This window comes from Rhinatrema bivittatum, chromosome 17 (genome assembly GCF_901001135.1).
Source record: "Rhinatrema bivittatum chromosome 17, aRhiBiv1.1, whole genome shotgun sequence".
In the NCBI taxonomy this organism is placed as follows: Eukaryota; Metazoa; Chordata; class Amphibia; order Gymnophiona; family Rhinatrematidae; genus Rhinatrema; species Rhinatrema bivittatum.
This window is the reverse complement of record NC_042631.1, coordinates 16202048-16222950: the sequence shown is the minus strand read 5'-3', so window position 1 is coordinate 16222950 and position 20903 is coordinate 16202048. Positions and strand designations below refer to the sequence as shown.

Here is a 20903-nt window from a genome sequence, read left to right as displayed (position 1 = left end):
GTAAATCCCAAAAGAATTTGCTCATGTTAAAATGGCGTGTAAGTGCAGTTTAGTAAATAGGCCCTTTAAAGAGGGATAGGAAAGGCAATAATGTGCAAATGATAACATTTGAGAAATAGTTGTTATACTTCAGACAGTTTGCAGAATTTGTGGAGAGTTTAATGTTGACTTGATTCTGGGTAAATCAAAAAAAAGATTTAATAGAAGCTGACCCACTGGATCCAGGTGCTGTTGCTTCCTCTATCTTTTTTGTAAAGATTTTTCCTGTTTGTGTCTCAAAGCAGATATTCACTGTTGACATAAGTCATAAATCTATGGCTTGCTTTGAATATGCTTAGCTTCCTGCGGGTACAGAGGACTATCACTGTATGCTACCTTCAGATTCCAGCCTGTTGTCACCAGACTGTTCTTTATTTCATTTCTTGTCATTTGTATAATTTCAACATCTTAGTATGAGTTTTCAAACACTGATATAACTAGTATACTTGTATGTTTTTTAATTTCTTATAGGCTGCTGAATATGTTCCAGAAAAAGTGAAGAAAGCTGAAAAGAAATTAGAAGATAATCCATATGATCTTGACGCTTGGAGCATTCTCATTCGAGAGGCACAGGTTTAGTGACATAGGATTACATTTCATTATCTGTGGGGGCTAGTCACAGTGTTGGGGTTCTCCAATAGATGTAATTTAGTTTCATTTTTTGGAAGATCATGTTATTGTAAATGCTTTTTATTGGTTTTCAATTTTTAGAATCAACCTATAGACAAAGCACGGAAGACCTATGATCGTCTTGTTTCGCAATTCCCCAGTTCTGGCAGATTCTGGAAACTGTTCATTGAAGCAGAGGTTCATATTTTAACATTTTTCTTAAATACAATAGATTGGGAATTAAGCTCATAAAGTAATGATAGAATAACAAAAGAGTAGTAGTTTAGCTGGGTATGCACAGGAACAGTAGGTTTAAGTGTCTCATGCCATTACTTTGTAACAGGTGTGAAGGAGCAATTAAAATGAATTTTGAACGCTGGGTTTTTCAAACATTGATGATTGTTGCATTGTGGAATTGCAACAACATTAAAACAGTTTTAATGGTATGAAGTGCTTTAGCCTTTTATTTACTTGTCGTGTCAATTTATTGCCTCCTGTGTCATTTATTTAGAGCTCATTTTATTTATTTTATTCATATTTACTATTACAAACTAATTTGAATGGTATCCAAAAGATGTTTAAATTGGACATGTTTTGCTTTCTAGGATGTTTTGAGTTTGAGTGTTTAACATATATTTCTCTTGGTGGGATGGTGGTGGGGGTTGGCAATTGCAATAATTTCAGACATCCTGAACGTATCTGTAAATGCATGATTTTCATGAACGAATGAATGAATAGAACATTGTCAGGAATCTCTTTTCATTTATTTCTGAGCATCGACAGAAGCTTCAGTTTTTCTAGTATAAAGTCACAATTGGATGTCTCTTCTGAGGAACCACTCAAGCATAAGTAAAAACTAGGCGTGGTATCAATTCAAATGTAAACACGATTTTTGGTGGAGATTTAACTAGAAACAACAATTCAGTGTTTGTTTAATTTACAACAAATCTTTTAAACTCGGCATACCTTGATTTTTTTTTTTTTTTTTTAGGTTGCAAAAAAGCTACCATTAAGGTTAAAGGGCCTCTTCTCCTGTCTCCGAATGCTACCGTATGATGCATCCTAGGCTTTGCTGCACTAACATTACTCAACTGCCCTTGAATACAAAGTAATATATGCTTCTAAGTGTATGCAGACAAATCGTTTAATTTTACTTTGACACATACATAGGCTGAATTAAAACACATTTACCACTTGTAAGCAGTAGTGCTAATCATGAAGGCTTCAAAGTTAACTGTTAATCATGTTGCCTGCAAGCATTCATAATTAAATTACTTTAAATATAAATAATAATAAAGGTAATCTTTCATTTTCTCACCTAATACTTGACTTGGTAGATAAGGCTGGGCATGCTGGCTATGACATGTTTCTTAACAAAATATAAACATCAGCTCCTAAGAAACATGCAAATCAAATATTTTATTCAGTCCATTTGGCTGACAATTATCAGTATAAAAAGTATCTTTGTTGTACTTCAAGAACTGTTTGTCCCAATCCACTCCTAATACCACAGTTTCAAGTACTTATACTCAAGATCTATGTCTTTACCAGAGTGTCAGTAGCTTTTCTCCTTGTAGCGCTCCAGTGTTCAGGTACATGAACCTGCAGAACATTCACTGTTCTATAAATCAAAATTGACAGGGACTGCAAATTGCATATACAATATATTTTCTATTAAAATTTGAAAATGTCTGAGACCATCTTATTCTGACCTGACAAAACCTCACTAGCTTTCCACAGGTTTTGCTGCAGGTGACCCTGCACTATTGATGTCTTAGTAAATCATTTTCTGTGATTGACTAAATATTGTACGTTCACCAAATTATATCCCTATTGGATAGCAGGGTACATGTTTGACTTTCAACACAGCCCTCTAGTTGTGCAACCTAAAGAGAAAACTTTGAAGAACGAAAAAGTCCTTCATGATTCAGTGGATTGTGAAAATTAAATTATGGGTTTTTTCCTACCTCAGAAATATGAGATTATTTAGGGAACTTTAGTTTGTTGGGGAAAGCGTGCGAGGAAGACTGCATCACATGGCAGCCAACGCTGCCAGAAGGAAAGGTGGCCGAACCTTAGCGGTGCTACTTGATAGATTTTTAAAGTATTTAACCCGGAAAAGGTGAAGGTATGCCTTTTGAGCAGGGTATTGCAAAGACCCCTCAGAGAATCTTGGGCCTGCGGGGATGTTATGTCAGGCCTTTAGAAAAGATTTGTTGTGGTTGACATAGCATTGAGCTGCTGCCCTTGCTGTTTTTTGCATGTTGAAAATTGTAAATATCAGTGTTAAACATCCTGTTTACATTTGGATGCCACTCATAGTATAAAGTATTAAGTTAATGTTTTATTAGTTTGTAGACAAATTTAATTATTTTTATTACTGTATGAGAGAATTTTTCCTTGAACTTCTATAGTGCTTGCTTTTTAAACTGTAAATGACTAATTCAAATTTATTTACTGATGTATGAATGTCATGTGGTTAATGGTTTCATGGTTAATGAATTTAACATGAATCTAGAATTCATAGGGATGTGTGTATGTTTTTACAAATGGTTCACGCCAAGAAAAAACTGAAATTGTTCCTTTCACTGTTCATGAATGTTTGTAAATATCAGTTTAAGGGATTAATTCACATGTAAACTTTATATTGCTTTAAAAAAGAAAGTCTCTTGAAATATTTTGGCTTGAGATGAGAAGGTAATGAACACACAAAATTTTTGATTCCTCAAGTGAAATAGAAATTATTCAGATATGTGAAAACACATTTTTAAAATGCGCTTTAAACTTACAGTCCTGATGTTACAAGAATTTATGTAGCAAGCTTAATATTGACTCTTCAGAGGACAGTTTGCAGTTCGAATTCGGTTTCTCAGTAATTCCTTCTGGACTGCAGTTCTTACAGTGAAGAAAGTCTAACTCCAGACACCCCTTATTCAATAGGGTGATCTTTTTAGACATGACAGCATTTTTTAAAATAGTTTAAGCAAAAAGTTATTTCTTATCATGGCTGCCTTATTAATGTTTGGCATTGGCTGGCAATTGTTTTAAAATCCAGAGTATGCTAACATTATGATGTAAATATCACCTGATTTGAAGTCAGTTGCTTATAACTGGTATTAATGTTCTTATTTAAGTTGGACAGTTAACTACCTTGTCCACATTTTTTTGCATTTCTTAAAATTGAGGGAGTACATTGCTAATTAGTAGGCCAATGTCGTAAAACATGGTAAAAATGAGCAATACATTTTTAGTAAAGCTTTTACTTCCGCTATTATGAGATGAATAGTGAAAATAGTTGCGCTAAATAGGAAGTAAAGTAAAACTAAATTGCTATAATGGAAGTAAAGTTAACTTCAATGGATAGAGGTGGAAATTAAGTTTAGCTCACACCTGTAAGCATTGAATTAAATACAATTTTAGGGATTCTGGCCCAAAACCAAAGAGCTGTACTAAAGTTAACTTTTTTTTTCAACCCCTAAGGCGAAGTAAAGTTTCAGCACTTAAAGGGAAGTAAAGTCTACTCATTTTTAGAGTACTTTGTTGCATGTAAGTAATTGACATGCAGCTCAGCGTGCAACAATCACTAAAATTAGATGACTTTTTTTTTCCTACATAGTGCACATTTTAACATTTTTAGCATACAAAAAATGTGTGCTGAATCTGATATGAAGTATTCCACTAAGCCTAGTGCACGCTCAAATCTGGTCATATATAAACATTTTGTAATGGTCTGTGTAGTTAATAGTGCAAATTTATTTTTAAAGAATGTTTTATTTTAATAGGATAAATTTATTATAGAATTACTTAAAGAGAAGGGGTCTATTTTTTTTTTTCATATACTTACGACTGACATTTGTATTTTCATCGCCTGTTTTGTCTCTTAAATTATGCTCGATACAATGTCAGTCAGAGCTGCTTTCGTGGTCCATTGTTCTGATTGATATTTTATCTCTTTTTTTATGACTTAGAGACGCAGGTATACTGTACTGAAGTTTTTATTCCATTCAATCAAAGTATAGAGGGGAATCTTTTACCAAATCATATTTTTCAACTTTTCCAATTGTTCCCAGCAATCACTTGGTCTTGACAGTCATGTAAGCTGCTTCCAGCACAGTTGTCACAACATTATGAGAATTCTAAGCTCTTGGAAACAGATGGCTTGCTTCTTTTAAATTTCCATTTCATTGCTTTTTAATCTTTATTCACATAAAATAGAAAATGTTCAAAATTCTGGAGATCTGAAATGGAAAGTAAGCATGTTTTGTTTTGTTTTGTTTTTGGTTTGCAGTTTGAGGGAATGCTCGTTTAATGACATTTAATAAGAAAAAACTTTTGTATAGTAGGGATCAAATTTGGGCAACATTTTAGTCTCTTGTCTGGGATCTGCTTGTCAGGCTATATACTTCATGTGAGCTTAGTCGTATGTGTCTAATTGAATTCTACAACAATCCAGTTTAAATGCAATTAACATGTTTCCCAACAAAGCTACTCATCTCCTTGCTTTCTTATTTATGGAACGATCATTGGTGGACTCTAGTCCTTCATTTTGATAGTAAAAGTTTAAATATTTTAGCAGTTACTTGTGAGCATGAAATCAGTTTACAAGTCCTTTAAAGGCACTTTTCATGCTGCTGTTTGCTTGGACAGTTGGTGTCTTTTTGAGTCATTTCTTTTCAACCATAGGAGCTTTGATCTGAACCATTTCAGAAGTCCTCCCAACTTCAGCTGGCAGGAGCTGCCTCATCTACGGATGAAACTGGGGATTTTTACTTGGCAGCTCAAAGAACAAAGTCTGGCTGCCTCCAAGCTATAACTATCCAAATAGAAACAGTATAAATAGTACGTGTAAATGAACTAGGCAAATCCTAAACATGTCTTTTCTCCAAGACCAAATTTTAGTCCAGTGATGGTACAGAATAAGTGGGTAAAATTAAAATAACTTCACTTTCAGACTTTGGCATCACTTAACCATTACAGATTTACGTTTTCATAGGAAGAATCAGAAAAAGCCACTTCTGTGTGTTGACAAATACTCTTTGGAAAATCACTGTTCAGGTATGGTTTCTTGTTTTAAACAAGAGACTTACTTTTGAGTATGAAGCTTATTATAGTAGGTGTGTGTGTACACATTAGATTGCAATGTAATAGTTCATGCATTTTTTTTCTTTGAAGAAGCTGACTTAGCCTTTTTTTTTATTGGAATGCTACAATTGTTTAGACTCTACATTAGAAAACGTGCTTTCATAAATACAGGATTAGCTATGTAAATAGATTCAAATAACCCAGCAGCCTGTTTCCAGATTGTAAAATTAAATTATAGATCATTCAACAAATAATCCTAATTGTGAATGCCTTCATTTTTTAGCATTAAGTTACCAAGCTACAGTAGTTGAAAAAACACACTTGATTTCCCCATCACTTTGAAGAAGCGGGTAACCTTGAGATAGTGAGACAGCACAGAATTAAGTGGAGAGGGAATGGTACTGTTAATGCATCTACAATATTCATAATCTAATGGAGAATGAGTTAGGAAAGTAGTTTTTCAGTGTATATAAATATTTTCCCTGAGGCATGTACTTACTTTATAGCCTCATGATAGAATTACTCTTCATCTTTAGATGGATTTAATCCAATTAATTTTTAAATTTGCTTACATATTTACATTTTAAATGGGTTTAAAGTTTATATTTTACTCAGGATTGATATTATAAGACATAAGCCTGCAGACAAAATGGTTTTGGGGGGTGAGTGAGGGGATCTGAGGAAGGGGTGTGGCAAGATCAAGGGAATTGACTGTGAATAGTGCCTGCCTCAAATACCCAGGTTTTTATTGCTTCCTGAAAGTTAGAAGGTCTGGTGTGCCTCTGATATACTGGGGCAAGGCATTGCAGAGGGTGTGGGCAGGGCCTGTGAAAGTTCTTTTCCTGTTGGTTGTGAGGCACATAGATTTTGGACGGGGTGTATCACCAAGTGGTTCTGGGATCATTAGCGATGGTGGCGGGGTCTGTAGGGGGGATGAGCGCAAGTGCTAAGGTAGGTCAGAATCGGATCTTTGAGTATTTGTAGGCTAAAGTCAGGATCTTGAAATTGGTGCAGTATGGAATTGGCAGCCTGTAATTGGGATTATGCAGTCGTATTTATGTGCATTCATGATCATATGAGCAGCAGTATTTTGTATTAGTTGTAAGTGGTGATTTACAGTGTTAGGGATTCACACATACAGTGCATTACAATAGTCTAGACGTGAGAGTCTGGTAACTCGGACTGCAGTTGCAAAGGCTGTGTCAAGCAGTGGGTGGAGTTAGTAGAGGTGGAAAAAAATTTTCATTATGGATTAGACTTGAACTTTTATGGTCAGTTTGGAGTCTAGGGGGACACTTTCACTCTAAAGGGTCACATTTGGGAGAGGATGTTGGGGGTCCCTTTTCCCAATCCATAACTTATTTTTGAGGCTATAATTGGTTATATTGTACCCAGTTTGCAATTTGTTTTCTAGAGTTTGGTTGAGATGGGTAACTGTTTGTTCCTTGTTTGGACCTATTGAGATTAGTAACTGGAAAATATCTGCATAGGAGTAATGTACAATATAGTGGTCTCAAATGAACTTACTTGGGGGGGGGGGGGGCCTAGGAAATATTAAAGTAAGTGGGTGAGAGGATGGAACCCTGCTGTACTCCACAGGGAGATTAATATGGCTTGGAGAAAGCTGATCCTGTGGGGATTATTTGGGTGCAGACATGGGGGTACAGTGAGAACTAGGGAAGAGCTGGACCAGCCAACCCAATATCATGCAGTCGGGCCAGGAGACAGTTATGGTCCACTGTCAAATACCGCAGAGAGGACAAAGAGTATAAGTAGGGCTAAGTTGCCCCGCTCTAGACAGGTGTAGCTTGTGGACCACTCTGGTTGACAATGAATCTGTCAAATCGCACTCGAGAGCACTCCAGTGTGCCACGCGGGAAGGATTCTCAGACGTTTGTTTAGGAAAAAAAGTCTTCCAAAGATCCATTCGTAGAACTAGTATGGAGGCCAACCATTTGTTTATGTTGCAATGTTTGCGTGAGTGTGTGCAGAAGCTGGAGACTCTGATGGAAGCAGCAGGTAGAATTTGGGTGTACTGTGGAGGAGTATGAGAAGCATCTAATCCACTCCTCATTTGAGGCCTTTGGCCACCATGTCCAAAACTTCCACAGTCTCTAAAAGTCAAGAGGCTTGCATGGTTATGTGTGTGACCACATGGCTGATGTGCCCTGAATATGGTGCAGAAGATGGTGGCTCTGATTAAGGATCATCATTTCACAGTGTGAGATCAGCCTTGTCCTGCCAGACATCAGTACTTTTCCTGCAAGCTTTGGAGGTGGTCCTTCCATTCTTTTCAGTGACACCAGGCTCCTCCTACTTAGCATCAGCAACTATATGCTAGAGGTTGGCAGAGGGAGAGATGATACATCAGCAATTGCAATTCAAGCTTAGGGCCAGCTTTTTCGCTCATCTGACCTGCATCTGTTTTGGTGAGGAGACGAGTCCAGTCCTTTTCTTCCAGAGGGGATTTATTTATTTATTGGTATTTATTGGTCACTAATACCGAAGCCTGTAGCAGCCTACATTTCAAACATACACAGTAAAATACATAAGAACAATATGAATACAAAATGTCCAACATATTTATAAAAACATAAACTAAGATAAAAATCGGATAAAATCAGTACCATCTTAAAGAAAAAAAGTGGTAAATGGGGGGTCTAAAACAAAAACCTATCAAATAAAAATTAACCAAAAGCCTAAAAATTTCTTTAGGGCAGTTTTGAAACTCTTTGGATACCCTATTGACCTGAGTTCTAAATGGAAGATGTTCCAAAAAGTGGATGCCATGATAGAAAAAGCACGTTCCCTGATTTCACATAGCCTTGCCAGTCCAGCAGAGAGGGTACATCAAGCAGAGCCATCTGTGAAGATCTCGGAGTTCTTGCTGGAATATAAGCCTGCAACATTGCTGATGGCCAAGAGTTTGTGTTAACATGGCCATTTTATACTCCACCTAAGAGGAAGCCAGTGGACGGTTTTGCAAGGACAGAGGAAATAGTTTTACTATGGCTGGTGATTAGCTGTGCTGCAGAATTCTGCAGCAACTTCAAGGGCTATAGGTAGAAGGTGGAAGCCCAACATACAACAGATTGCAGTATTCTGTTGAAGAGAAACACCTCCCAAAGTCTAACAGCCGCAATTTATAAAATCCAGCTTGAACCACTGATCTGATGTGGGGAATAAAATCCAACTTAGAATCAATAATTATTTCTAAGCTTTGAGCCTGTGATGAAATCTGTATAGCATCATCAATTTGAATACTAGATGGAATTGAATTACAGTGATTTAAGGCAAGCTTATTATTAAGCCATTACTTAAAACTATTCATACAAAATGAAATTTGAGCAGAAGTATCTGGCCACGATCTAGCTAATGGAAGATAAAACTGGACATCTGCATAGATTCAATATCTAGTGCACAGAGTTGATAGCAATTGACAGCTCATGCTCAAATAAATTTTAAAAAGTAAGGCCGATAAGGCAGGTCCCTGGGACCTCTTGAGCAAGTAGGGAACCAATCAGAGCAAAATCCATCAACAATCATTTTTTTTTTCTGCCTATAAGGTAGGTAGGATTTAAACCATTGCCAAACACTGGCTGAGATACCAGTGTCTTTTAATCTGTATAGCAGAATCTTGTGATCAGTGATACAGAATGCTGATGATCTGTCTAGCATAACTAGTACATATTCAGAAGAGTCCTAATAGAATCACATAGGGAGAGTAATAGTCTCAGTACTTAAGGATCTCCAAAACTCGAATTGAAATTGATTGTGGATTTTATGATTGTCGTCAAATTCTGCCAACTGTTTAAGCACCACAGACTCAGTTAATTTAGTAACAAATCCCGTAGATGAAATAGGCCTATAATTGGCCATGATAGAAATGTCAAGATTTGACAGTTTAGTAATGGGCGCACTGGTGCCAATTTTAGTGAATATGGAAGATAGCCATCCTCGAGAAATTAATCAAGGATTTAAAGAGAGGAGAAATGGCATCTTTGTCAGTTTTTAAGACAGGCACACTGCATATATTCAAAGGGCAAAAGGATGGATTTATATTTGAAACAATACTCAAAGTATCAAATTCACTCACTTGTTGAACATCAAAAGTATCAGGAATAGGTTCAAACCAATGAGGAATTTCTGCAAAATTTTCAGATTTTTTTCCATTTTACTGTCATGTCATTCATTACTCTTAAATATAATGCAATGATTGGCAGAGTTAGTATTCTTATCTGTGGTCAAGCTCCACACAGTTCCAAAAAGAATTTTGAGATCTTTACCATTAACTCAAATCGAACACTTCGCTTTCGCAATCTGAGATTTTTAATGATTTAATTGGGCCTTATACGCAATTAGCAACTCATGAGAGCGTGATTTTCTCCAAGCCCATTCAGCATTACATTTCCTTACTTCTGGTGTGAACAATTTCTGTGATACAGAGGTCTTTTTCTGTTGAATTTTCAAAGCAGTGGTTTTATCTAGTGTCTTCAGGATAAGAGTCCAGCATTCAAGTGCCTCATTAACATCACGAGATTCAAAAGCTTTCAGTTACTCAGTAAATGTTTCACAAAAATTATTGGTATCAGTTACTTAAACATTTTTCCCTGGCAGTGAATATCAGAACTGAGCTTTCATAAATAGGAAACTTAAAAATGATCAAATTATGAATAGACCATACTGTGTCTCTAACTTGTACCTGAGAGTCAAAAGAGGCCAGTAAAGATGAATTAATGAACACAAGATTGAGGGTGTACCCACCTTTATGAGTTGGAGAATGAACCAGGTGATCCTATCCCAGATTATGCATACAGTCCAAGGAGAGGTCACAAACAACAAAGGTACATCAGGGGCTATGCATTAGTAGGGACAAGTGGGCCCTGAAAAGTGCTAAGTATGGCTCCACATGCGCTTCTCTTGCCCTTCTCCAGCCCAATAGAGATTAGTCTTCGGTTCCATAATACTTCTGCAGAAGATAGTTTGTTCCACTTAGGAATGTGGCTAGGTTACTTCTTAATTCCCAAGAAATCAGGGGGTTTGAGGCCCATCCTGATTTTCTTAAAACTTATTTAAGCCAATTTGCAAAAACTAAATAGAATGACAGTCTGAGAGAGGTTCAAGATGAATTCTGTCCAGGTGATTATGCCTTTCATTCAACAGAGGCATTGGATATGTATGCTAGATATGAAAGACATTTATATGCATTTTCTCATTCACCAGTGTGGAGGGTGTGCACTAGCAGTACATAATGTTTTGGTTTGGCATCTCAGTGGCCCTGACAGTGTTCGTAAGTTGTAGTTGCACAGCTTCATTGGCAGGAAGTCTGCAGGTTCCAATTCCTGAATGATTGGTTACAGGTCTGTCTCTGGTGGGCATACTCAAGTCCCTTGGCACAACCACCTGGCTTTGCCAGTCCATGGGATTTAGTTAAATTCTCAGTCCAACATGCCAAAGAATACAGTTCATGTGGGCCTGGTCAAGTTCATTTCAGGAGAAGGTATTTCTTCCTGTTAGAGGATCCAGAGTTTGGGCCTGATGAGGTCCCTTCCACAGCATGACTGGATGTCAGCAACGGCAATCCTCGTTCTTCTAGGACACATGGACTTGGCAGTGCATGTAGTTCCTTTGACTCATCTGTACGTGTTTGGTCTTCACTGCGCCCTCCAATGCTAGTGGGATCAACTGATCCAACCATTATCTCACCAAATTGCAGTAGTTTCTGGAATGTGAGTGTCCCTCCAGTGATGGATCAGTCTAGAAGTTCTGTTGGATATCTTGATGTGCATCCTCACACATCAGGTGACTCGCCTGACACCATTACCAGAGGGTGAGAAGAGTACACTAGTGTGATGTGACCCCCCTAGCAAAGTGTCGCCTGTAAATCAACTTTCTGGAACTATGAGCTGTTCGATATGCACTAAGAATTTTTTCTCACCTGCTATTGGGCAAGAGAATCTTAATCTACACTGACAACCAGGTGATCATATTCTGTGTAAACAATCAATGTACATCCTTTGTGAAGAAGGGCCTTTGAATTTGGCTGTGGACTGGTCATCATAATGCACATCTCCAGGAGACCTACCCCTCAGGAATCCAGAACATGCTGGCAGACTATCTCAGCAGAGTGCTACATCCCCACACAAATGGTCCTTATGGATAAAAAGGTTGCAAACAACTTATTCCGTTATTGGGGGCCTCAGAGGACAACTGGAAGGTTGAAGTTCTTTTTATTCATCTGAGCACTACAGATTAGCTCATGATTCTTTTTTGCTAAACTGAAGTATTAGTCTATTCTGTGCATACCTGCCAATTCCACTCATTTCCAGGACTCTCCAGAATGTTCTTCAGGATAAGGCAAAGACTATCTTCATAGCCTTGGGCTGGCAGTGACAAGTATGGTATCCATACCTCCTCTGTGGGCTATCCTCCAATTCTCTGGGGGTTGTCGCTGACCCTTCTCACTAAGGAGGTCCGCAGACTCTGCCACCTGAATCTGCCTTTGCTGGCCCTTATAGCATGTACTATCTGTTGTATGCAAGTATATCTTATGTATATTCATTGTGGATATCCTGAAAACCAGACCTGTTTGTGGCTCTTGAGGAACAGAGTTGGCCACCCCTGGTTTAGTAGATGCTCCCCTATACAGGCCTCAGTGTGTTATTGCTGATTCATACCTGCTTGTCAATGGAGAAAGCAAGTTTGCTTACCTGCAAACAGAGTTCTCTATAGGATGAATTAGCCATTCTTAATACCCACCCAACTCCCTGGAGAATTGACTACCTCACTGAAGTTTGAGCTTTGGAGGAAACAGGGGGGAATCCCACACATGCTTTGAGAATCGGGTCTGTGTCAGCCCTGTTGGATGTCGTCACTCGTGCATTATGATTGATTCATCCTGCTGTCTACAGAGAGCCTGTGTACAGGTGAGCAAGCTTTTTGTATCCATGTCTGATTGTCATTTCACTTGAAGCTTATTGTCTACGTTAATATAAATTGACATGTTTATATATGTTAGATTTTCTTTTTCTTGGTGTAATATTAGTTGCATTGCAAAATATATATAGTGTGAATAACTTCATTTTCTTAACTTCAAATTTTATAAGTTCAGTAATATACTTTATATGCCTAGAGATAAAGCAAATATTTTCAATTTTGAAGATTTTTTTTCTCTGTGCTGCTTAACATTCAAATGCATTCAGTGTTTTTTAGAGTAGTATTTATGTGCAAAAACAAATTGCCAGTCACAATTTCATACTGAAGCATTTTGTAGGTTTACAGTATAAGTACAACAATGGCAGCCATGTTTCATAATCTAGTTTTGAACTCAACTGAACAGATTACAACTTTTCTATAGCAAACTTTCTCATATGTGCAAATATTCCTTACATTTTGTATACTGCTTTCAACAAAAACAAAAAGCCTAGTAATAGGGCTGACACCTCTACTGGGGTGCATCTTGCGATGGCAAAAGTCCTGTTTGGTTCTGGCAACATGCTCGATTCCCAGGAAATAGGTGTGACACCAGAGGAGTGGGGCTGGAAAGTAAATCTCATAGAAAATTTCCCATGGATGATGGGGGCACATATGTGGCCCATGCAGGCATGTTGTGTATCAAAAGGAAAGACTGAGTGGACAGCTGAAAGGAGGCTGTCTAGGTATTTCAGGATTTTTCACCTCTTTCAAACTATTGGCTAGGTCAAAAAATGATACGTATCACGTTCCCTGTTTACAATATCCTTGCCTGTTCTTTTTCCTCCTTCCTTTATTTACTTTCCTAATAAGATATAAGGGAAATAAGTTTCCCTTATATCTCTTTAGTTTTGCCCATTGCTCTTCTGCTGCTCCTAGATTTTACCTCCCATGTTAAGTTTTCCTGAAGTGTAGGGTACTCGCCTTTTGAATGAATCTTAATCTCCTGTGCTCTAACACTGAACCACATCATCTGGTGATCACTAGATCCCAGATAGTCTCACGCTATAACATTGGAAACACTGTCCCCATTGGTAAATACCAGGTCCAGTATTGCACCCTCCCGTGCGGGTTCTGTTACCAGTTGACAGAACTGCCTCCTTACCTCATAAACCCTGTAATTGTATTGTATTTTAATATTTTTTATATAGCATGCCGTTCCTCACTTCTGATCCGGTCCTTCCTGTTCATTTGCTAGGCGCATTCATTTTTATTTATTTTTGCATTTTTATGTACCGACATCCGTTTGCACATCGTATCGGTTTACACATAACTTGAAACTCCGACAGGAAACTGTCATTTAGGCATAGCCTTTACAAGGGGGGATTGGTGTTGGACGGGAAGGCCTGTCGAAACAGCCATGTTTTCAGTTTTTTTTATTGTTCTTTAGTAGAACCCTGGGAATTTATCAGGGTTTATTATGACAAGAACAAAAACAGGAGAAAATCAGTTGAAAAAGGCCCATTTTTCCAGGTAAATATCTGTTTGTTTTTTTGGTGGACAGAAGCCAGGACAATAAAACGGTAACAGATTCTCCCACCCATCCAACTCAGCAGCATCCCCATCTCTTCCCTCCATCGCCTGCCTAGCATGCTCCTCTGTCTTCCCTCTCACCCCACCAAGAATCTTCTCCCCCCCCCCCCCCCCCCTCACTGCAACAGCATTCATCCTTACCGGTGGTGGACTCCTGTGCTTTGAATGCTGCACATTCTGCTTTTGGTGGAAAGGGCCTGCATCAAATGCATTCATGGTACCACACAGCAAGCACTTAGGCTGCTTGGGTGGTGAGGAAACTCTGCATGGGTGGCACTGGAAGGTGAGTGTTTTCAGTGGTGGAAGGTGGAACTTGAAACACAGCATGTGCTTTAGCCCACAGTAGCTGGAGCCTTGAAATGTATCTGCAGCTCTTGGGCAGCTTTTTAGTCATCCTAAAATTAAGGTGTATATCAGTTTAAGCCAGTTGTCACCTTTGTGCAAAATCTGGGAATTTATGGGTGAAAATCAGTTTAAACTGAACATGAAGGACCCTAACTGTATTCCAATCATTGTTTAGCATGTTCCACGTCTCTGTGACAGCTACTACATCCAAATCAGCTTCTTCCATGACTGCCTTTGTTTCTTATACTATGAGCATTAAGTGTACATAGCTTTCCAGATGTTGCCTTTTTTTCCCATTTCTATGCAAGTGTTTAATGTTTTACTTACCTTAGGATTTTGTTTATCATCACCAAAGATCCTAGTTTAAAGCCCTGAGTAGGTTACCAGTCTGTGCCAGAAGGCACTGTACTTCTTTGGCAAATGGATCCACATCTCTGTCAAGCAATCCTCGAAACATGTCCCATGGCCCAGGAAGCTGAAAAACGCTCTTCAGCACCATCTTTGCAGCCATTCATTCATCTACTGAATCCAAGCTTCTCTGTCTAGGCCTTTTATCCCCTTTGCTGGGAGGATGGAGGAGAATACCACTTGTACACCTTTCTGCTTAACTCTCTTGCTCCCAGAATCATGAAGTCACTTTTTAGCAGTATCAGATAGTAGTCAGTAGGTAGACAATCTCTCTGTAATATCTTGGACTTTTGTACCCAGCAGACAGTATGCTTTCTGGAACAATGTATCTGCTTGGCAGATGGATGCTTCCATGCCTCTTAGAAACGAGTCACCAACCACCACTGCCTTTCACCTCTTAGGTTGCAGTGGTTGTTGAGCCCCCAGCTTTCGGGTTTGCTTATTTCAGTTTATCTCTGCTTCTAGGGCTGCACACCGGTTCTGCTGCTTCAAGGACATTAGAGTTGGGTATAGGGTCTAGTGGCAGTAGTAGTCTGGGCCAGCTGTTATCTTGTGGTCTAGTTTCACCTTCCCCCTTTGCTTTTTTCCCATCTTGGATGCCTCAGTAAGCTCAATGAATGCTTCAGTCTTGCCACCACCTCTCTGACGCCTGTTTCCTGAGGGAGTTGATCTGCAGACAACTTTCACACTGACCTGGTTCCTCCCTGTGGATGAGGACATCTGTCTGGACGGCAGTAGAAGTGAGAATGGTGATGACAACTTTGGTGACACAATGTTTATCAGCCGTCTTTTGGCTGTTTGCTATTTACAGAATAATTGTTCTCCAGTACTTCGTATATTAAATGTAATGTTGGATCTAGGATCTCAGTTTATGCTCTTAAGAATATGCATTTTTACAGTTTGAAATCTGTATGATTTTTGTTTTTGCATTACTTTATTCAAGCTGTGTCTTGAAATAACATAAAATTGCCTTTCTTATTTTTAGTTGTGGCCAACAGAATTCTTATAAAAACTGGCGAAACAAAGTCCTGTTTTCAAAATGAGCTATCCAAATGGTACATGACAAAATAAGAAATGTCACAATTCAAATTTTAAGTCCACCGTAAGAACTGTGAGCAAGACAAAGGAAAAATTATAATAAATCCCCATAATATAGTGCGATCTGAGAAGATAAATCCAAATTATTAGTTGTCATGTTTTAAAGGCAAATGGAGCTCATAAGTCAGAATTTACTAGAGTGCCACAATAATATATGAATTAATTTTTGGCTGTGTATCCTTCAAAATGAAAACGACTTGGTCAGGGTCATAAAAATATAATTGCTCCTAAATAGGAGATTTTTGCACTTGGCTGGATAGTGGAGTACAGAGGTTGCCCTTACATCGAGAAAACGTCATGTCTCAACTGCAAAAATCTCCTAGGTGACCGAAGCAACAGAAAACATCCAAACCTTGAAGTCACAAAAATAAATATCCTTTTTTAAGAACAACTGATTCTAACAAGGAGACCAATAAAATGTCTGACTTCAAATCGGGATTTTGTTTCAGCATGGTCTCCAGCTGGCTTAAAGTTTCAATAAAGGAATCTATTTTAGAATCTTATTCCTTTTTCAGATTTTTTTTTTCAGGTGGATAAAAAATTGATTAATTACAAAACACAATTTTTTACATTGCTTCACTGATGTGATATTGTTACTTTTTGGAAAATTAATAAATCCTAGATTTTTCCTTCTGGCTGCATTTTCTAGATTTATTTTTATATTTTTCTAAGCAAAACATTGTCCTTCACCAGAACAGAAGACTGCTTGTAAAGTCCAGTACCTTCTCCAAGATCTGTTTTTTAAATTACTAGAAATTTTCTTCTGTTACCAATCATTGTTCCAATGAAGTGATAACCCCAAGAATTCTATATTTGACTCTTTCCTCGGGCAAATGTTGAAAGAGAAATTCCTGGCCATGATACAAGGGTAACTCTTAAACTCTTGTTCCAGAGGGTCCTAGGCTAAGAGCGTTTTAAGTACCTGGGCTTGGGGTGGAACCTAGATAATTGTGATTGAAGGTGTATGACAGTGGATTATCAGTTCAGACTGACTTGGAGGTCCATCAGAAGAATAGGAAACTGCGAGGGAAAAAGTTGTATAGTGAATATATTTTTCTGCCAAAATTTTTTATTTTACTGGGGTTAAGAACATCTGTCTGATAGTTTAATCTTGTGATAATATTTTAATAAGGTTAACATTTGCAAGGCTTGATGCCTTTAAATCTTGAAAATGAACCCTCTCAGATTTCAGTCACACAGCTCTCACCCAGTATTTTTTAATACAACACATAAATATATACATGCGCGCGCACATAAATATATACATGCGCGCGCACATAAATGTACACATAGTGTGTTTAATAAATGTTTTTCACAAGAGTTGTCATTGTTAATTTAAAGAGCTTGTTTTTCAACATGTCTTCCATTCTTTGTTTATAGTGAAACGTTTGAGAATAAAGTTCAAAATTATTGGAGAAAAAACAAGTAATGCAAACAAAACCATTTTTGTTTATACCTGGCCAAAGACCTCTGCATTTCATATATTACTTTAATAATTCAATTTTAAAATATCAAAATGGTAAAATGGAGATTGTATAATTTATTGCCTGAATAATTCTACAATTTTATGTGGCAGCTTAAATTTAGCAGTAGCAGTACCCTAATATGTACCTAATATGTGAGTTAGGATTTTTTTTCTTATAGGAAATGCATCAGTTTGCTCCAAGCAGCAGCCAAATCACAATATTGTCCCATCACCTAAAGATGGATGAACATTAAAAAATGCATTTTTGACCAAATAAGTGATGCATCATGCCAGAGCCAGTGACTGGACTTGGGGGTTTTTTTTTTTTGGGGGGGGGGGGGGGGGAGGATCCAGCTACCTTCTGGGCTGTACCTAAGTGCTTCCAACCATTAAGCGGAAGCATACAGCTTAGAGCAATGGCCTGAGGACCAGGAGAGCCAAAGTTCAGTTCCTGCTTCTCCCACTACACTTTGTGATCTTGGTCAGGTCAAGTTACTCTCCATTGCCTCAGGTACCCACGTAGACAGTAAACTTTTTTGGACAGGAGTTTTCATACCATAGTACACTATAAAAATCTAGGCTTTTGGTGGTATGAATCAAAATATTATTCCCAAATTTTCTCTTCCTAGCTCAAGGCAAAGGAGTTGCAGCGGCTGTACTCTGAGGGGCTTTATCATGGATCCTTCCAGAACCATCCATGTTCAGCTTAGCAGGTAGATGTTGCAATTGAATGGCAGATTTTCTCCAGAAATACTTACTTTGAGGCAAAGGAGGTTTAAAACTGAAGCCTGTTTTCTTCTCTGCATATACGTTGGTGTCTTAAGTTCCTCTAACAAGTGTGAGCTCAGTCAGCTTTCTGTTCTGAAATTGCTCGGTCAGAGAGGAATACAATTTGAGGAAAACTCTTCACTGTTACTAGCCCATGACTTTTCTTTTGCTCTATTACTTTCCAAGTTAACATTAAGGTCACTTAACATCTGTCATCTCTTTATCAGACATTTATGAACATTTTGATTTTTCACCTTTTCCTAAATAGTCTCAAGGTGGATTACAGTCAAATTAGAATTATAATTGAGTCATAGTTTATAATCATCACAAGATCATTAATCACGGATCTGAGTAACAATTGCGGTAGATCTTTTCCCATCGATAGCAGAGCTGAATTAGCCATGCTGTCATGGGATCTGTCAATCCGGTCCGGGAGGCGGAGCTTTACAAAGCAGAGATTTAGATTTTAGCTCTCTGTGGCTGCGCGTGTGTTCCCGCGCAGGAATGTAACAGATTCTCCTCAGTCTGTTTTTTCCGCGAGCGGGATCGCACGCGGGGCTGACTTCTCAGTGTTTCTTATTTTTCTTGAAATGTCAAAAAAGCCAGGGTTTAAACCCTGGGTCTCTGGCAAGGTAATGTCAGTCACGGATGGCCATGACCGATGTTACCGATGCCTGGGACCAGAGCATAAATTACAAAATTGTGATTTTTGTGCTCGAATGTCCCCAAGAGCCCAAAAACCAAAGGGCCAACAGAATGCTTGAACTTTTCACTTTTTCCGAGCCATTGGAGGCTCATTCTTCAGCGGGTCCCTTGTCAACGGCAGCTCCGTCACAAAAAAGAGCATCATCGTGGGATCCTCAACCCTCCAGGCTTGGAGGTAAGGACTTACCGAGCCGACATTGGCCTTCGGATCCAAGAGGACCGAAAGAGCCTCGGCGATCGGCGCAGGAAACAACGGCGCCTAAAACTTTGGTGCCGACGAATTATGCGCCTGAAGCACCTGCGCCCAAATCACCATTGGCGCACAACACTTCTGCATCCGAATTGACAACGGTGCACAAGATACCGGCACAGCGCAGGAAACATGCGCATAAGGCGCTGGAGACTTCTGTGCGCTCGGCGCCGAAAACAACGGCGCAGACACCATCTGCGCACAGGGTGTCTGACTTATGCGCCCAAGTCGGTATATGTGCACAACTTACAACAAACATCGGCGCACGTGGTGCCGAAAACATTGGCGCACTTGACAGCATACAGATCAATGCACAGTGGACTACAAAAGTCCAAACATATCATTCAATACTACATGGGGTAAAATGAAGACATCAGTCTCCAGATGTACCTCATTCCACCTCTTCAGATTCTAATCCTACAGAGGGTGAAGTCAAGACTAATCAGACGATCACTGTCGGGAGATTGAACCCACACAGGATCATCGTCACACCATCACCATAGACTATCACATCACCCACATCAAAAAGCGGCGAAGACGAGAGATACATGGGCAGTGAGCTCTTCCACTTCTAGGTCATCTCACCCACGAAGTGTAGATTCCTTATCTCGTAGACAATTAATACAAATCACTTCCTCTGCTGCATCTACATCCTCAGATAATTCTGTTAAGACCACAGAGGGCAAGATGAGGAACAAGTATGATGTACCAACTGTTTCCCCTAAACTTCCTACGGTACCACCTAAAACAGGTGAACTACCAAAACAATCTGGTCGTTCAGCAGTGCCTCCTCAATCGAAAGAGGAATTTTACCAATTATCCCAATCATTGGCGGGGTTTTATGAAACTCTTCAATCCTTTAAGATTTCCAACGAACTATCAGTGAGTTCCCCGGAACACAGTATACATACTTCCAGAGAACCGTCGGTGGAGCCTCCGGCATCCCCAATGACGAAACAACCAATTTCACCAATTAAACAGCAAAATACCCCTATAGATTCTCTGTCTCCACATCTACTGGATTCCCACCAGATCCACAGGAACCGTATTTTCCTCCAGAGGACCTGACATACCCAAAATTTTTAGAAAAATTGGGCATGATACTACATCTAGAGGTCCAAAAGGAGACAGACCCTAGATCAGAAACCTTTGGTCTTCTAAAGATTTTCGATGCTCCTGGAGAACCAACATCTCTCCCACCACACGAATTATTACATACTGTCTTACAGAAGTCGTGGGAAACGCCTTATTCTCTATCAGCGGTTTCCAAGAAAACGGATATAAAATTCCGTATGCGAAAAACATCGCCTTACTCTATACCACAGCTACCACATGCTTCAATTGTGGTAGTCGGCAATGCAAAGATTCAAAAAAGCAAAGTCGCATGCCTCATATCCACCAGGCAAAGACAACTAGTGTTTAGATGACTTTGGCAGGAAGATGTATCACAATTCAATGTTGAATGCCAGCATTATGCACCATCAGTTCTATATGGTACAATACCTATATGAGTGCATACAAGCCACGAAGGTTTGCTTTCTTCGGATCAAGTACCACTGCCTCTTCATGATATGGAGGAGTGTTCTCGACACCACCTGCGATCGATATATGAGGCATTTTAAACATCTT

At 38.9% G+C, this 20903-nt stretch overlaps 1 protein-coding gene across 1 annotated transcript in view; it reads left to right on the top strand.

Annotated features, from left to right (window-relative positions):
* The window catches only part of CSTF3 (cleavage stimulation factor subunit 3), a 128130-nt gene that overhangs the window by 24680 nt on the left and 82547 nt on the right, over window positions 1-20903 (top strand). Inside the window, exons 2-3 of the mRNA XM_029582046.1 lie at window positions 511-612; window positions 751-846. Coding sequence (XP_029437906.1) covers window positions 511-612; window positions 751-846 — 198 coding nt within the window. The remainder of the gene's footprint in view (window positions 1-510; window positions 613-750; window positions 847-20903) is intronic.